The sequence below is a fragment of the Diplodia seriata genome (genome assembly GCF_021436955.1).
Source record: "Diplodia seriata strain FDS-637 chromosome Unknown scaffold_2, whole genome shotgun sequence".
Taxonomy (NCBI): domain Eukaryota; kingdom Fungi; phylum Ascomycota; class Dothideomycetes; order Botryosphaeriales; family Botryosphaeriaceae; genus Diplodia; species Diplodia seriata.
Window position 1 is genome coordinate 1645515 of NW_027117309.1, and position 16067 is coordinate 1661581.

Genomic DNA, 16067 nt, shown 5'->3' on the forward strand with positions numbered 1-16067 from the left:
CTAGGTCATGCAGGGCAGGGCTCCTCAGAGCGAGCCAAAAAAAAAAAAAATGATAGTTTGCTGCAAGGGTGGGTCTGGTTGCGGCAGCGGGACGGGCTTTGGCCATGTGCAACGCCCGCGGCTTGAGGCTTGGCTGATGTCTCCAGCCGGTCGGATTTGCGTCTGATGTGGAAAAGGCGGGCTGCGTATGGCGGGGGCCGGGCGGACAGGGGTGGCCACGGTCGTGTGCCTGCGCAGGAAATGTCGTACAACGCGAAACAGTATCCATTGTGGCGGGGCTTGCTTGGGGCCACAGGCGGGCAGAGCAGCATGGGCCCGGCCGCGCAACTGATGAGATTGCCAGGAGCCCACTCGCTGGAGGATGCCGCCGCGCACACCAACCCCTCCCTGGCTGCAGTCCCGGCCTAGTCGGCTAGCGCCTTCTTTAATTCACACTGCCTGACGACCGCCCGGCCCGCCTGCTAGCCGCCAACGCCTGTCTTGAGCGTGAACCCGAACCACGCAAATTTGGTCACATCCTCCTACCGCCTTGTGCGCGCGCACGCTCGACAATCCCCCTCGCAGCGGCCATGCCGCGCTTCCAAATCACCCCCTGGCGCCATCACGCCGAGCTGCTCGCCCTCCGCGACCGCCTGTACCATGCCGGCCCCGAGCACCGCCAGAACGCCGTCTTCCTGGTGCGCGGCCCCTGCTTGGCCCCCGCTGCATGATGACGGCGCCGTGCTCACCCCAAAGCAGATCTCCGCGTGGAAGAGACGAGCGCCGTTGCCGCATGCTCTTGACTCGACCGCCCAGCTCGTCGATGCCACGCTCCATGACGATCCCCAACGCGCCTCGGTCCTGGCCATCCGCAATGCCTACTGCGCCGCCTTCAACCGGTACGCGCTTAGCCCTCCTCCTTGAATCCCGCCCTCGTGCCCGGCCGTGACTCGCCGTGGGCGTGTTTCCCGTTCCGTCCTGCAGCTTATCCCTTCCGCCCCGTAGGTTCGTCACCGGCTTCTGCGACACGGTGCAGAACAGCTTCAAGAAGATGTCCATGTACGACATGGCCGCCGAGCTGGACATGCCCACCAGCTTCGTCGAGCTGCGCCATGAGGCCACGCACGAGGACCTGCCCTCGCTGCGCAGGCTGCAGATGGCCACCGAGCAGGCGCTGCAGTGGCTGTGGCACCACTACTGGTCGAAGCTCGATGCTTCTCCGCCGCCGCCGCCTGAAGACAGGGACCACGCCACGGGCCCTGAGATCCGCGCCGCCCTGCACCGCATCCTCAGAAGCTTCGTCGGTGGGAGGCGCGAGGAAATCAAAAGAGACGGCCCGAAGTCGGGCGTAGAGTCCCGCTCGAGTGGAAGAGCCAGCGAGCAGATTGTGGCACTAGGGGCCGCGAAGAGACCAGAGATGCTCCGTGATGAGGTAATCTCGCTTCTCCTTGCTGGTCGAATGATTGTGCCTTCAGATGCCAGGTGGGTACCGCGGCTTCTCTGCATGCTCCCGGCCTGCGAAGCTGACCACCAACGACAGGGTTGGCGGCTCCCTGGACGGCGCGCACCTAATCTGGGACAGTCTGCTGTGTCGGCTGAACTCCGAGTTGCAATATGTTGAGACTCTGGTCGAGCACATGTTCCGGTACATGCTTCAGCCATCCAAGGCCGATGCCAAGTCCGATGCGTTCAAGGCGGCCATGTACAACTGGATCCTCCATGTCTTGACTAGCGAGGCGTGGTCGTCGTCTTGCTCAGGCGACGTGCGACAGCATTTGTGGTCGACCACCATGACGGCGTGCATGACCCAGCCGAGCTACTGGTCGAAGAAGCTTGCTAAGGAGTTGCTTTTGGAAGGCGACGATGACTTCCAGGATGAGTGGTTACCGATTCTTGAGGCGAGCCTTCCCGAAGCTCAATCCGACAGTGAGGGGAACCCAAGCGAGCCCCCCTGCAACCCCGAAGCTGTGCCTGAGTCCCAATCAGACGAAGAGATGCGCGATGTCATGTACGGGCACCCAACCTCCTTTCCTGCGTTCCTAGACGAAGCGAGGCAACCGTTGACATTTTTAGCAACAGTACGGCATTCTCGGCGCACCCGTCCGCTGACGCAAAGATTCAGCCACGCCGAGGTGGCTGGCGGAAATGGGAAGGAGAGTGGCGATCGACTCCCATCGGCCTCGTTCCTACATAACGCTCCTCGTCATCCTGCTCGGGATCTACCGAACACACAAGGCGAGGGGTGAACAGGACGTTCTGTGACAACGGCATGTCTTAGACCCTTCAGACAATCTACAAGTGAAGGCTCACAGTAGCACACTTTACTAGGCGCATTTTTTCCAGTGTGCCTCAGGCGTGGACGCTCGGGTCGTGAAACCCACGCCTCAGTCGGTCTGACGGCACCCTCGGATTCAACCTGCCGGCTGTCGTATCGGAGCGCACCAGCATGTTAGTGGGAGAGCGTGGGATTGGGCTTATGGACGGTGTGCGTTCGGCTCACCGTTTCCCGCTACTCACATGCCGGTCGTGTTACAGGAATAAAGAAATGCAGCGGAGAATGTGGGTGGCGCTCATGCATGTCACCTTTGCATCGCAGGACGTCCACTCGACAGCAAGTCAGTTTACATAGCTCCACCCTCTGCAGATTCGACGCTTTCGAACTCTCCCGCACGCTAATCGTTTTGTATGCAATCAAGCTGAAGCAAACAAAAGCAATATCTGGAACAGCACGCCCATGTGCCCTTGATCGCCCCGCTCCTAAGCACTTTGTTCAGTGCTTATTGCGCATCTGTGATGCAGGAGTTATGCGGGTTTGTGCCTGCGCAGAAGCAAAATAAAAATAAAATTGATATGCCTCAGCTGTGCTACCCAGGTAGGTCTCGGCGCCACCCTTACACGCTCGAAAATCATAAGCAAAGTGGCACTGTCCAGAAGCATGTGGAAAGACTTTCCGTGCGCCATCAAATGCAGAGAAGCCACAATCCCACGATTTTCACCGGTCTTCCTAGTACAAAGTCCGCCATAGTCATCCTGCTACCCGGCCCTCCCACGTTCGACCTTTGATCTCTCGTCACGGATGTACAATTGGAGCTCCGACCGGAGGGTTCCACCAGTCTCTACTTCCGTTCCTCCTCGACCTTTTACTTTCACCACAACCTTTGCGTCACACTTGAGTGGCGTTGTCTTTGCGGGAGTCTTTCCGTTCTCCATTCCACGTTGGACTTTGGTTGCGCTTTACGTCTGCGACCCCTGTCGCTGGCATTATGCCACGTAGCTTTTCGTCGAGGTTCAAAGTCCTCTTTTTCTTTGGCAGCCGGGTAACATCCGTTTGCGGCCCCTTCTGTCGACACTTCAGACATCGTGGTTTCTGCATCAGCTGCCAGGTCGCCGGGCCGAGGCACGCTGTCTTCGCATCCTGATTGGGACTGCGGTCGCGCCTCCTGGTGTGGCCACTCGGATGGCTGGGTGGCTGCATAGTACTGGAAGAGAGGAGGAGCGGGGTATGGCGACAGTGAAAAAGGATATGAATGCGGGTAGGGATACAAATGATTCTGGGCATTCCACCAGCCTGGGAAATGGGGAGCGTATCCATTGGGTTGCACCGGAGGCGATTGTGGACCGAACCCTTGTTTCTGCTTCGTAGCGTAGTTGAACTGGCCATATGGCCACTTCGCGGACGCGAAGCAGTCGTCCCCATGAGAGCTCTCGCTGGTCGAGGCGGACGAAGCGTCGGAGCTCCCAGCCGCCGGATCTTGAGTGTACCAAGGCCCCTGTCCCCGACTGTAGCCTACATATCGCATGCCTTGGGCCTCCCGCTGTCGTCTCCCCCGCTGCTGTTTTCCCGCTACATCCTGCATGTCCACCGCTCTCACGTCCTCAAGCAGGGACTGTCCTTGTTTGCCATCCCTGGCTAGAAGCGCACGCCACCGCTTCCTCCATTGACTGCACTTCTGTAACTTGGTCATGTTCGAGACCATGCTCGACCCATCCTCACGACGAGACAAGAAAGCTCTGGCCCAACCGCGCAATTGCTGGGATAATTGCACCTCCTTGCCATCGTCGTGAAAATAGATATTTTCGAGCAGCTCGATCGGATCCTCGTCCGGCAATAAAGTTCGATGGGCGTGCAAGCGCCGAATCGCGTAGGTGGCGAGCTCTGAGAAGCCCATGGCGCTCGCCAGGCGATGGACGCGGATGTCGTGGAGGTGGTGGGCGCGTGCTTCATGCCCACGACCATCGCCACCATCTTTTTCTCCGCCGCGGCTCTGGAAGGAGCCCACGCCACGAGCATTCGTTCGGGACCCTAGAGCTTTGCGGTAGTGGCGGCGAGTGCTGGCATCGACGTCGATCACAGGCGCGTCAGTACAGCCGCTCAACCACGCCCCCTCTTTTGTTCCTTCACACCTTCCTTGATCTCCTCCTCCTCCGCCCGCGCGCAGCCTTACCGCTGGACGGTATGTGTCTCTCTTCAAATAATCCATCAGCGCGCCCAGTTCCTCTTTCCGGACCCCCGTGCGTGGCAACTCGACCCAACGCCTGCCGCTCGCAAACACATTCACTCGCAGACTCGCGAATCGCTCAACGGTGGCCCGGAGCACACCGATCGGCTTATCGCCATCGTACACGAAAGTAACGTGTGCAGAAGACGAGCAGCTCATCGCGTGGCGGGAAACGGGGTAGAGACGGCCCTTCCTCGAAGAGTAGGCGTACAGATCGTTGCCACGCATGCAGGTGGGTGCGGTGAGGAACGGCGCGCATTCGGTCGCGTACCAGTTGGAGACGGAGTCGAGGGTGATGACGGGCACGGAGACAGGGCAGTGGGTGCTGTCGCGGGGATGACGATCGGGAGCGGGAGAGGCGATGCTACTAAGCTCGCTGCTCCTCGTGGAGTTTGTGCTGCACTTGTTGGCGTGCATAGTACTGTGAAAACGCCGGGGGGATTTGTGAGATGGATACCCCGGGCATTGCGGGAGAGCGCTTGGGAGCCTGTGGCCGAAGCCGATGGGCAGTGGTCTTTCGCGGTCCACTTCACACTTCGCGGCTTGGGCCCGTATCTCCCACAAGATGGCAGCGAAGGCGTTGCCATGGGCAAGACAATCCTCATCTTTGCCACAATTGTCGTCCTGCCTCCCTCCGTCGGACCCCACTCCTTCGCCTTCCCTATAGTCACTGTCGTGACCGCGTGAGCATGTTTCAACACTACCACAAACAACCACCAAATACGCATGAATCATGTGATGCAGCAGCGTTCCCACAATCTCATCCCTGTTCGCACCCTGCAGAGACATGGCGTTTAGCTCAATCTTCACCTTGACCTTCACATTCCCTTCTTTCCTACCCCCTACAGCTCTACCGTTTCCCGCGCTTGTCTTCTCTAGCCCTCCTATCACCACCGTTCGCCCGCTGACCTGCATATCCAAGTTCGCCCACGCCAGTTCAACGACGCGCCCGTCCAGCATGCCATCGAAGACGGAGGTGCCGAGAGACGCGAAAATGAGTGACGGGTATGAGCGCCATGCATGCGGCGAGACAGGAAAGGCGCGGGCGGCAGCGATTGCTTCTCCGGGTAAAGGGGTGGGAGAGGATGTGGTGATGACAGTCCACTTTGGAGAGGATAAGGGTGCTGGCAACGTACGAAGGTGGTCGAGCAGGTGGGCCACAGCGTAGTGGATGTTCCAGGTGCCGGGCTCTGGGTGGGGGCTGGTGCGGCAAAGATGGTCAGTCTCAGCGGCTAGAGATCTTGCTGGTGACATTGAAGCTGCTGAAGAGGATGATGAATGAGCTTTCGATCTGGCCTCATTCCGGTATCGGAGGCGTGTGGGGTGGTGTTCACAGCTTTCATCGGATGATGATGTGGACGACGCGAGAGAGGAATCGAAGTCGTCTAGCGAGGAACTGGGGTATAAGTATGGTTTCATTATCGTGCTGAATGACTCCGTGATGACTGGATATTGTGAGCAACCGGGCATAGCGATGTGTGCAGAACGCCAACTGGCAGGCATGTGCCCATTCCTTATATCAGTATACCTCGCAGCAATGGCCTAAGCGTATAGCACCAAGTTGCCGGGTTCACCAGAGGATCCGGGTGCGTTGCTCCATAGTTTGGACGTGTCGTGGAGACATTCGTTTGTAAACAAACCCGTGTAACGTCGAGTGCTTGCCAGCTTCGCAGGGCTTCGATTGTGAGGGCAAACGCCCGACAACCAGCACCTAGAGATACGATAAGCCACGTTGGAGAGAGATGTGGACGTTTACAACATCTACCGCGAGATCATCCTGGTTCGGAGGACATGAAAGCATGGGGACATGTTGCATCTCGCGATAACAAGTTATAACGAGGCGGATCACCGGAGAACGGAGTAAAGCTCCAATTGGAATGACCAGACAGCCGTGCGACAAGCAACACCGAAAACGACTATTGAGAGATGAGGAGAGAGTGCAGCAAACATGGGTCTTTTTGCTGTCCAAGAGCAGTCTTTCTGAATCCAGGCGAAAAGAGAAACGCAGTGGGGATATATCATTTAGCCTGCTCATAACTGATGTAGCTCCAGCCAAGGAGGAGTAAATAGGAAAGTCATGAAGATTTACAACATCATCCGCCATGTCATGTCAAAAATGGGGGGCCGAACACGTGCGATTGGTCAATTGGCGGACTTCCTCCACCCCCGGTCGTTACCGAGCGGTTGCCAACCGCCGAGATCGCCCAGCTCGAAAGGGATGAGGTTCAAAGCGCAAGACGCAACCCACTTCTATTTTGGCCATTAGAGACGCCTTGCTGCCGAAACGTACGCAGGAAAGTGGTCTGTGGCCGCTTAGTACCGGGGCCTGCCGTATTCGTCGCGGTCGCCAACGGTGCTGCGGCTGTCGCCGTAGTGCTTTCTCCTCAGAGCAGCGAGCCTCTTCTTCTTGGTGTGGGCATTGACGTAGGTGCCAATGATGAAGCCAATAATGTTGAAGAAAGGTACCCACGTCTCCTGGGGCAGGAACTTCTGGGCGAAAGCAAGGGCAACGGGCGACGTGATCCAGCTGACCTTCATGACGGGCATGAAGCCAGCCTTGACGGTGGCACGCACCTGGTGGAAGGTGCGCGCGCCAGCAATAACGGCCATGGAAGTCAGGTAGACGGCGTTTTGGATGGGCGAAATCTAAAGATGGAGCGATCAGCGAGATGAGCGCGCAGCAACAACGCAGGGTCCAGCGGGCACACGCACGACCAGATTGCTGACTAGAATCTGCAGGATCTTGGCCTTCAGGCTCGTCCGTCCCTGGAACAGCTTCTGGAGGACGTGAATGAGGACATGGCCAAGCGGGGCGCTGATAAAGGCGCCGTAGATGGCCATCTTGGGGACGCGCGAGGTGAAGTAGCCACCGTCTTTGTTGCGGTCGTGAGCAATCCACGAGGCAAGAAACTCCTGCAGGCCGGACAGGGTGCCCGAGGTGAGCATCTTGGTGCGCAGCGGGTTGCTCTGGAGCTGCTTGAGGTAGGCCTACGTGGGGCAGCATCAGCGGAGAGTGCAACGAGCGAGGCGCGAGAGGGCCAGCGCACCTGGAGGTAACCATTGGCGCCGCCGCCGCGGGTCAGGGCCTCGCCGACATCGTGGACCAGGTCGTCGTGCTTGCCGCCCTTCGGGACGGGCGCGGAGGTGCCGGTCGTGGTCTTGACGGACTCCTTCTCGAACTTGACCGACATGGCGGGAATCAGCGGGCAGCGATGGGCGGCCGCGGGGGAAGGGTGCGAGGCGACGGCGGGCGGGGGGCTGGGAGCGGCGTGGGATCGAGAGGGCGGGCCTGGAGGTGTTGGTGTTTGTTGTCGGGGCGCGCAGCTGTCGGCGGCGGCCGAGGCAGGCAGGAGCCCCCAGCCCTCGGGATTTGGCGCGATGCGACGGCAAATCGAACGGGGCACGGTGACGGCTCGCTGGCGCCAATGCGGGGAAGACGCGCCTCGCCAACAAACCACGCATCTCTACAAATACTCGCACCTCACTCTTCGACCTCTGTCGCCGTGCTGCCCCTTCGACGCCCTGCCCGAGGCTTCCGCCCGCCGTGCCGAGGGCGCTCCAGCCACGCTGCTCCCCTCCCGTCAGTTGTCAGTTCTTCCGCACGGCTGATGATCGGCGTGCGCTCTCGTGAGACACAGCAGGCAGCGCGCGGCCTGCAACGAACGGCCGGCGAGGAGGCGCCGAACGGACCGGCTGGTGTCGCGAGGTCGAGCGGCGCCGGCGGCGGCCGATGCGAGCGAGGGGCGCCGGCGCGTTGGGGCATCTGGTTGCGCTGGCGCTGTCGTCAATGCTCGCGGGACTGGAATGCCGGATTGCGATAAGAAATGCGCAGTTGGATAAGACAAAAAAGAATTGCTTGCTGCCTCACTTCATTTCCTCCCACCCCCCTGCGAACTCAACCAGTCGGTGAGAGCGGCGCGCGCTGTTGCTGCTGCTGCTGCTCCTGCCGTCGCGCATTCAACTGCGCCGGCCGCCAGTCGCTCCTGCCCACCACGACCATCAGACAATCACAACACCAGCCCACTCACCCTCTCCACCCGCGCCTCCGCCGCCTGCTCACTGTCATTCCTTTGCAATCCCCAGAATGAACAGGCCCATTGTTTGACTCCGCGAAACTCTCCCACGCACGCCCTTATTTTCCGCCTCGCCGACTCCGCCTGCCGCCGCGCTTCAACACCACGCTGCGCCAGACCTTCTGACCCGATTGCTTCGATCGCGCCCCCTTCGCCCACTCATGCCTGCCATGCATGACAGCCAGCCTTTTCCGGGCAGCGACCCGCCCGGTCCTGAGCAAGTGCGTGTCACGCGACCTCAGTTGAGAGCAATTTACTTACTGCACCACCAGAAGACGCCTGTGACCAACAAGGCTCCGGACGCGTCGCAGTTTCCCAGGCCGCCGCGCGCTCCCTACACGCCGCATTGCACTCATGTTACCATGACCCGCGCCTATGGCGCCACTTGCCAGAACTGCAACCGCAAGTCTCCCTTGGGTTGGGTCTGGCAATGCACCTACGACGAGGCCGACGACCCGTGGGCTGTCGTCAAGGACCGCCAGCCTGCTGTTGATGCTTGCGATCCCTCTGACCGCATTGCCGTAATGAAGGCCCTCAAGTTCCATCAGTCCGTCATCGACCAGGCCGAGAACGGCCACTACACGCCTGAGCAAATTGACCGCCTCATCGTCCAAAAGCAGAAGGTGCTTGATACCATCAACAGCCAGAGCCCTGACAAGTCTGCCGAAGGTAATGTCGAGCAGTCTGAAGATGCGGACATACGCTCTTTAATTGCTAACTTGGTGCGCCAAGAAATCCGCGCCCAGCTCTCTTCTGCCAGTGCCACCACCGTGGCCAAGGAGCGTGCCAAGCATGCCAGAACTGTCCACCCGCGGTGCAGGTACAAGTGCTGTCAGTCTTGCCGCACTGACTACAGGGTAAGCAAGCTCTCCCGGGGTCGCAAGGGATCCACCGCTCACAATTGTCTTCAGGGACGTGCTTTTGAGTCCTTCGATGCTGTGCTCAATGGAGAGGTGAAGCCTCTGCGGGTAGCCGAGCTTTCTAGCTTGCCTGTCCGCGATGCCCAAGTCATGCGTAACATAGGCATGACACCCCTTCCCCTTTTGGTTGAAAGTTCAATTCCTACCGACTCTGAAAACAGCGAGCCTGAAGACATGGAGCCCGCAGACAGCGATCCTGCCGACAGCATCCGTACCTGGAGGACCACCGACTCCACCCATGAGCACCGCAACCGCGAGTCTGCCCAAGCCAGGGCCTTCTACAGCGTCGAGCCAGTGAACGACTTGGCCATGTACGAAAGTATGCACTTCAACGACTTTTCTTTCCGCCGCAGTGTTCGCAACAGCGTATCGCTCGCAGTCAAACACGTCTTCGGCAAGCGCCGCGATTCCTCGTCTGATGGTTCTGCAGTCACCCTTCCTGTAGCTCGTTCCACAATGTTCTCCAAGAATCCGCAAGATTCCGGTCTCAGTCTTCCGAGGTCCTTCTTTTCTCCCCGCAACCCCTCAATAATGGCCGTTGCTCCCAGCACCATCATGCGTGAAGGCATTCCCACGCCTGCGCCCACCTGCTCTTCAAGCATCAATAGCAGTGTTGTCGACGACGATGGCGGCGTCAGTCTGAGTGAAGAGCCTACTCAGTTTTCCAAGCCCGGCCCTCTACCCCAGGCTTGCATTACTCAGGCCTGAACGGCATTCGCGAGGATATTCAGGCTTCGTACTCAGCGGTTACGGCATATCAGAGCTTCCGGCACTCACGGTTTTATCATCAGCGACGAGCATGCTTCAGTGTATCACTATAAGCTTTTCTTTTCGGTCCAGGTTCCTCACAGGTTTCTGCTTTTCGAACATCATCAGGAATTTCTTAATTGGGTTCGGGGCAGGTGCAAAGCACCGTGGGGATTTTCAATTGTTTCCTTCAGTCCAGTTTTTTTTTTTTCTCCTCAGGATTTTTACTTCTGCTCACCGAGCTGAACTAGGGACAGAGCAATTTTGGTCTGGGCATTACAGAATCATCAAACGGGGAGCTATTGCACAAGTGTACTTTTAGATGATGAGATATCCGGGACGAGATATCCACAAGAGGTAACAATTCAGGGGATGCAATAGGCAATGGAAACTGCATTGATTTACAACAGCGTCAAAGCACGAATACTTGGCCGTGATGAGTGTATTAAATCTTTATCAAGGAAACTTCAGCCTCTTCGTTGTGAAGTGTGAAATTCTAAATACATCCGGATATCGTATCTATGCTAACTCCCACTACGCCCTCTTACTACCTGATTCGAGGCATGCTCCCAAAAATGAATCGAAGTCTGTTGAACATCATCTGGGAATTTCTCAAACCCATTGATGTGTTCGTTCAAGAAACACGTCGCCTCCGTTCACTCTACTGTTCGTCCCCACCTTTACCACCCTTCCTCGAGAACATGCCGGTCACTTTCTTCATCGCCTTACTCAATCCACCAAACAACAAACCGAAGCCAAACTTCCATCCCTTGATACGCACCGAGTACACAAAGAAGTACACGAGCGCCCAGTTGGTCACGACGAATGCCAGGAAGATGCCGAAGTCGCGCCACTTGTCGCCGGCGCTGATGTTGAGAGTGGACAAGTAGTCGTCGCCGGTCGTGTAAGGGCAGTACTGGCAGTCGCTCGTGGCGTCCGGGTTGAGCAGGTGGCCGGGGGAGGCGTCGGCGAAGGCTCCGGCGTAGGATCGACAGGTCTGGTTGGGCGGCGGATCGAAGCGCGCGGATTCCTGGCTCGTGCATTGCACGGGCTGGTTGTGCAGAGTTGCCGCCAGCACACCACCGATCCACCAGGTGGAGGGGTTGACGTAGTACCTGTCGAATCGTTTGTCAGTGGTTTGTTTTGGAAGAAGGAAGATTTCCACGTGGAGAGGGTAGCTCTTGTAAGAAAGCGACGGGTTGTCAGAGTACTTACATCCAGTATTTCCAGAAGACAGGGAGCATGGAGTACGGTCGGACGACACCGTTGAAGAGCGAGAACATGACGAAGAAGAACGGTAGCACATTCGAGATGACTGTGAAGGATGGCGCGAAGGCGGTGATCCATTGGCCCCAACTGGCCTGGAAAAAGAAGAACAGAAGGGTCATGAGGAAGACGTATCCAGACGTGGATGAATCTGTAGGAAGGCCGGTGGCAAAGTACCAGAGCACATAGTAGACAACAGCCCCGACGATTGCCGGCGGGATTTCGCCAACCACTTGTGCTGTTGTGAAGGCAACCCAACCATAGATACGGGAAGGGTGCTCGCGGGCCTGCCACAGCGCCATGTTCTGGAAGAATTTGGGGACCACGGAGTTGACGATGGCCGGGGGGAAGACGATGATCAGGAAAGCCGTGAACATGCGGTTTTGCATATCCTGCGCCGAGTTTCCAAGCTGCCAGAAGGTGAAGCCGTTGAAGACGCCAATGATGACAGACACAAACAGCTTGCCGTAGAGATAACTGGGATCTCTCCAGAATTGGATGAACAGCCGTTTGGTGAGCATGGTGGTCTGGAGCCAGACTGGAGCAGCGAACTCTCGCGCTTGGCCTGCTTGGCGGGGAACCCTGTCCTCCTTCCTCTCGCTGTTGATACGGTCGATCTCCTCAAGCATCCGCTTGTTGTTCTCTGACTCTTTCCATTCCCTGTTCCAGTCGATCCTCGTACCATCAGCCTTTCTGCCGCCCTTGGCTGCCGTTTCGAGAATGAATTCCGCAACGTTTTTCTGGGGTGGACATTGCACACCACGCTCTGCGAAGTAATCGATGACGTCTTTCCCATTCTCGCCCACGGGACCGAAGTAGAAGGTATTGCCACCTGGGTTCAGAGCGAGGATCATGTCGAACTGCTGGATGAGGATTGACGATGGCTGGTGGATTGTGGCAGTGATGCTCTGCCCAGCCTGGGAGAGTTTCTTCAAAAACCTCACTATAGAATAGGCAGAGTTGCTATCCAGACCACTGGTCGGCTCGTCAAGAAACAAGAGCAGAGAAGGTTTGGCGGCCAGCTCAACGCCAATCGTCAGTCGCTTCTTCTGCTCCACACCAAGTGAGCTGATGATCGCGTCTTCCAAATCGCCAAGTTCAAGCAAGTCAATGACCTTATCGACATAGTCGATCTTCTCTTTGCGAGGGATCTCCTTGTCCTGGCGAAGGATTGCGGAGAATTCCAGCGCTTCCCTGATGGTAGCCGTCTGATCGTGGATGTCCATTTGTTCGCAGAAACCAGTGCCGCGCTGAAAGTCGAGGTCAAGCGGTCTCCCGTCCACAAGCATGTCGCCAGTGATGACACCGACCTTCTGCCGTTGGGCAAGGGTGTTGAGAAGGGTCGTTTTCCCGGCTCCCGAAGCCCCCATTAGGGCGACCATGACACCCGGTTTGGCAAAACCGGAGACGTCATTGAGAAGCTTCTTCTCTCCGCCGAGATAGGGTACGGTGTAGGAAACATTCTTCCAGGTGAAAATGCTGTCACTGTTGGTGATCGATTCGAGGGCTTCGTCCGCCTTGGACTTTGTCCTCGCCACCGCCAGTTCGGCGTCCTCGTTGCTTGAAGCATGTGTCGCCGACCCAGCAGCCTTTTCCTCGTCGTCAGGCTTTGCCTGCTCCTTCAGTGCCTGTTTCGCCCGCTTGCTTCTCTTGAAAACAAGCGCGCCGCCGCCGCTTTGCGCAAAGTTGAAGAGTTCCGTTGCTGCCGCGGTGATGAGGATGTAGAGAACGGTGAAGGCAATCACCACCCCAAAGTTGCGCCAGAGGTGAGATCGCGTGTATGTGTACGTAGTGCCAATATAATCAGATCCTGGAACCACCCTCGAATTGGGCGACGCACCAGAGATGGCGCAACCCTGATATGCAGGATCGACGCCTGGTCCCTGCGGAACCAGTTGTTCGGGAGCACAATCCATTGTTCTCCCCGAGAACTCGTTCGACAGGACTGCCTCGAAGGAATACGAGATTGGATTGACGTAGTACAACCAGCCAAACCAGATGTAATTGCTCGTCAGCTGGGGCTTGACGATCACGTAGCCGGTGAAGATAACCAGCAGGTTCAAGGCAATACCGCTGAAGCGCACCGCATCATCGATCGATGGAGACAGTGCGGCAAACATACGGTAAAGTGCCGTAATGCAGATCGTTGTCGTGTAGATGAACAGCATGTAGATGAAGAACTTTCCCGCATCGACGTCCAGGTTGGTCATGAAGTACATGATTATGGCGAAGACTATGACCTGAACCAGTATCATGGGGAAGTCGGTCACCACCCGAGCGATACTGACTGCAGAAGGGCGATAGAAGGCGTATTCCTTGTGGCGGGCGACAACAAGGCGTCCGCTTACCGCCTTCATCAGTTCACTAAGCTGGAGCCAGCCTAGGAAGAGTATGGAGAAGAAGAGAGCACCTCCTCTACTGAACGCACCTTCGGTGCTTAGCGGTTGCCCGTAGAAAAGGCTGCCGACGATGAGCGCGTTGCTAATGATGATGAAGGCTTTGGTGATCAAGGTCTGCCGGTCGCCGAAGATCAACCAAAGCTCACGAAGCGTACAGGCGTACACCTGGCGAATGAAGCTGACGGTGTAGCTTGAGTCCTTCATGACCGTCTTGCTCTTTTGCTCTCGGGTAGTCGCTTCAAACTCCCTGGCGTCGGCGTAGTCATTGTGCTCCAATTCCCGCTCGTACTCCTCAATGTCGCGCAGAACCCGCCTGTAAACGTCCGAGGACCTATACGCCTTCTCCAGCTCTTCGGGCGTTCTCGGTGCTCTATCCTTGAAGCCTTCCCGGAAACGGCGCTCGTTGGGATCAGTGATCGCGGTCAGGAAGTCGGGAGTGGTCTGTCGCTCGGGGCAGAAGTACCCAAGGTCAATGAAGTACTGCTTTGCATCTTCTGCGGGGCCGTTGTAGATGCACCTCCCAGCATCGATGACCACTACCTTATCCATTTGCTCGTAGATCTGTTCACCAGCCTGATATAGAGTCACAAAGGTCGTCCTGTCGCTAACGTCGGTCATGATCCGAAGAGATTTGGCGTAGTCCAAAGCTGTGGAACTGTCCAGGCCGCGGGTGGAGTTGTCCCAGGTGACGACGGCCGACTTCGCTGCCAACGTCTCGGCGATGGATACACGCTTCCGCTCCCCGCCAGAAACACCGCGGACAAACTCGTCGCCGACAAGGGTGTGCTTTGTGTGGCTTATGCCAAACATTTTGAGGAGAGCTTCGACGATGATGGGAATCTCGCCCCCCTCGCGTTTCTTGGTTTTGTTCATGAGTGAGAACTTCAGGGTCTGCCAAACAGTCAAGGAAGCAAAGTGCTTGTCGTCCTCGGGGTTGTATGTAACCTCGCCCCGGTATTGCTTCCTTTGCTTGTCTGCGCTGATACCGCCGTAGTTGACTTCACCGGTGACGCCGGCGTAATCGTCCCGCTTATTCGAAATAGCCTTCAGGAAGGTGGAGCAGCCAGAGCCCGGGCGACCAAGCACAAGCATCATTTCTCCGTTGCGTACAACGCCCGAGAAGTCGTGTATGAGGTCGCGCGTCTTTGCATGTTGGTTCAGACGGAGGGCCGGAACAAAACGACTTATGATGCGGTAGAGATCGGGGCCAAAGGTTCCCATGATGGCATCCGGAAGTGTCTTGACAAACGTTGCCGTAGAGCCAGTGCCTTTGACGGTGAGGTTCTTCCAGACAACGCCAACCCGCTTGGCGGAGCGGCCGTCTGTCCGCTTCTCAAAGTGGCCTTCACGCATGAACTCTTCCAGCTGGAAATCCTCCTCTGACGAGGAGTCGAGGTGGGCGTCCCCGGCGGTTTCTTTGGTCGCCTGGGATTCCAGAGCGTCTCCATCAGTGTCTGCGAGCTCCGACTTGGTGGACGGCGGGGCATCAGCAGGAGCGTGCCCGCTGATGGTACGGAACAAGGTCTCGCCGTCGGCTGCTCTCGATCGTGGCACGGATTTCTGAGAGGTTCTGGAGCGGGTTTGGGACAGGGCGGAGAGATCGCGGCGGAGAGTCTCATACTCTTGGATGGCACGCCGCTGATCCCGGATGCCGGTGTCTCGCTCGCCCCAGGTACCCTCAACGCTCGCGTCCGAGGTGCGCGCGGTGCCAGCAGCATTGCCATCGTCGTTTGAGCGGGCCACGGCGTCGTCACGTGTGTCCGGAGGGGCGTTGTGCCACGGGTTGTCCGTCGGATGCCGCGAGACGCGGTCTTCGGCAATGGAGGTCGCCCACATGGTGTTGCGGACAACGGGGAGGGCGGGCTGGTGCTTTGTGGACAAGCAAAGGGAGCCTCAGATGGCTCCCTGCTTTAAGCACGTTGATTGATTACCAACAGGGCTGGTCCGGGGAGCTGGGAGCGCAAGAAAGGCAGCGGTGTCCGGGCAGGTCAAAAGTGTCAACGGTGTAGCGGGCATAAGGCTAACGCCGCCGTGGAGCGCAACTGGCTAGCGGTGAGCCTAAGCTCTCCCGAAGGGGCAGTGAGGTCATCGTGGAGATAGCACTGGCACCCCGATTTCTAAGCCGCCCCGCTACACCCGCCGCCCATTGTCCGGCGCACGGGCTGCCTGCATTCCGCGTCTTCG

The 16067-nt window shown here is 57.8% G+C and overlaps 4 protein-coding genes across 4 annotated transcripts; 2 read left to right on the forward strand and 2 right to left on the reverse strand.

Annotated features, from left to right (window-relative positions):
- Positions 1 to 569: 569 nt before the first annotated feature.
- On the forward strand, positions 570 to 2173 carry LAS1 (rRNA-processing protein las1; the record flags this gene model as incomplete). Its single annotated transcript, XM_066773363.1, has 5 exons — positions 570 to 677; positions 796 to 878; positions 985 to 1461; positions 1520 to 1987; positions 2053 to 2173. The coding sequence occupies 5 exons, from the start codon at positions 570 to 572 to the stop codon at positions 2171 to 2173; spliced, it is 1257 nt and encodes a 418-aa protein (XP_066635930.1).
- Positions 2174 to 6791: 4618 nt separating this feature from the next.
- On the reverse strand, positions 6792 to 7669 carry SLS55_001876 (uncharacterized protein; the record flags this gene model as incomplete). The annotated part of the gene is made up of 3 exons (XM_066773364.1): positions 6792 to 7124; positions 7191 to 7466; positions 7526 to 7669. 3 exons carry the CDS (start codon positions 7667 to 7669, stop codon positions 6792 to 6794), a joined length of 753 nt encoding a protein of 250 aa, XP_066635931.1.
- A 1043-nt stretch (positions 7670 to 8712) lies between these two features.
- Positions 8713 to 10179, forward strand: SLS55_001877 (uncharacterized protein; the record flags this gene model as incomplete). Its single annotated transcript, XM_066773365.1, has 4 exons — positions 8713 to 8772; positions 8824 to 9220; positions 9284 to 9408; positions 9463 to 10179. The coding sequence occupies 4 exons, from the start codon at positions 8713 to 8715 to the stop codon at positions 10177 to 10179; spliced, it is 1299 nt and encodes a 432-aa protein (XP_066635932.1).
- Positions 10180 to 10879: 700 nt separating this feature from the next.
- Positions 10880 to 15719, reverse strand: SNQ2_3 (ATP-binding cassette transporter snq2; the record flags this gene model as incomplete). The annotated part of the gene is made up of 2 exons (XM_066773366.1): positions 10880 to 11333; positions 11434 to 15719. The coding sequence occupies 2 exons, from the start codon at positions 15717 to 15719 to the stop codon at positions 10880 to 10882; spliced, it is 4740 nt and encodes a 1579-aa protein (XP_066635933.1).
- Positions 15720 to 16067: the final 348 nt, after the last annotated feature.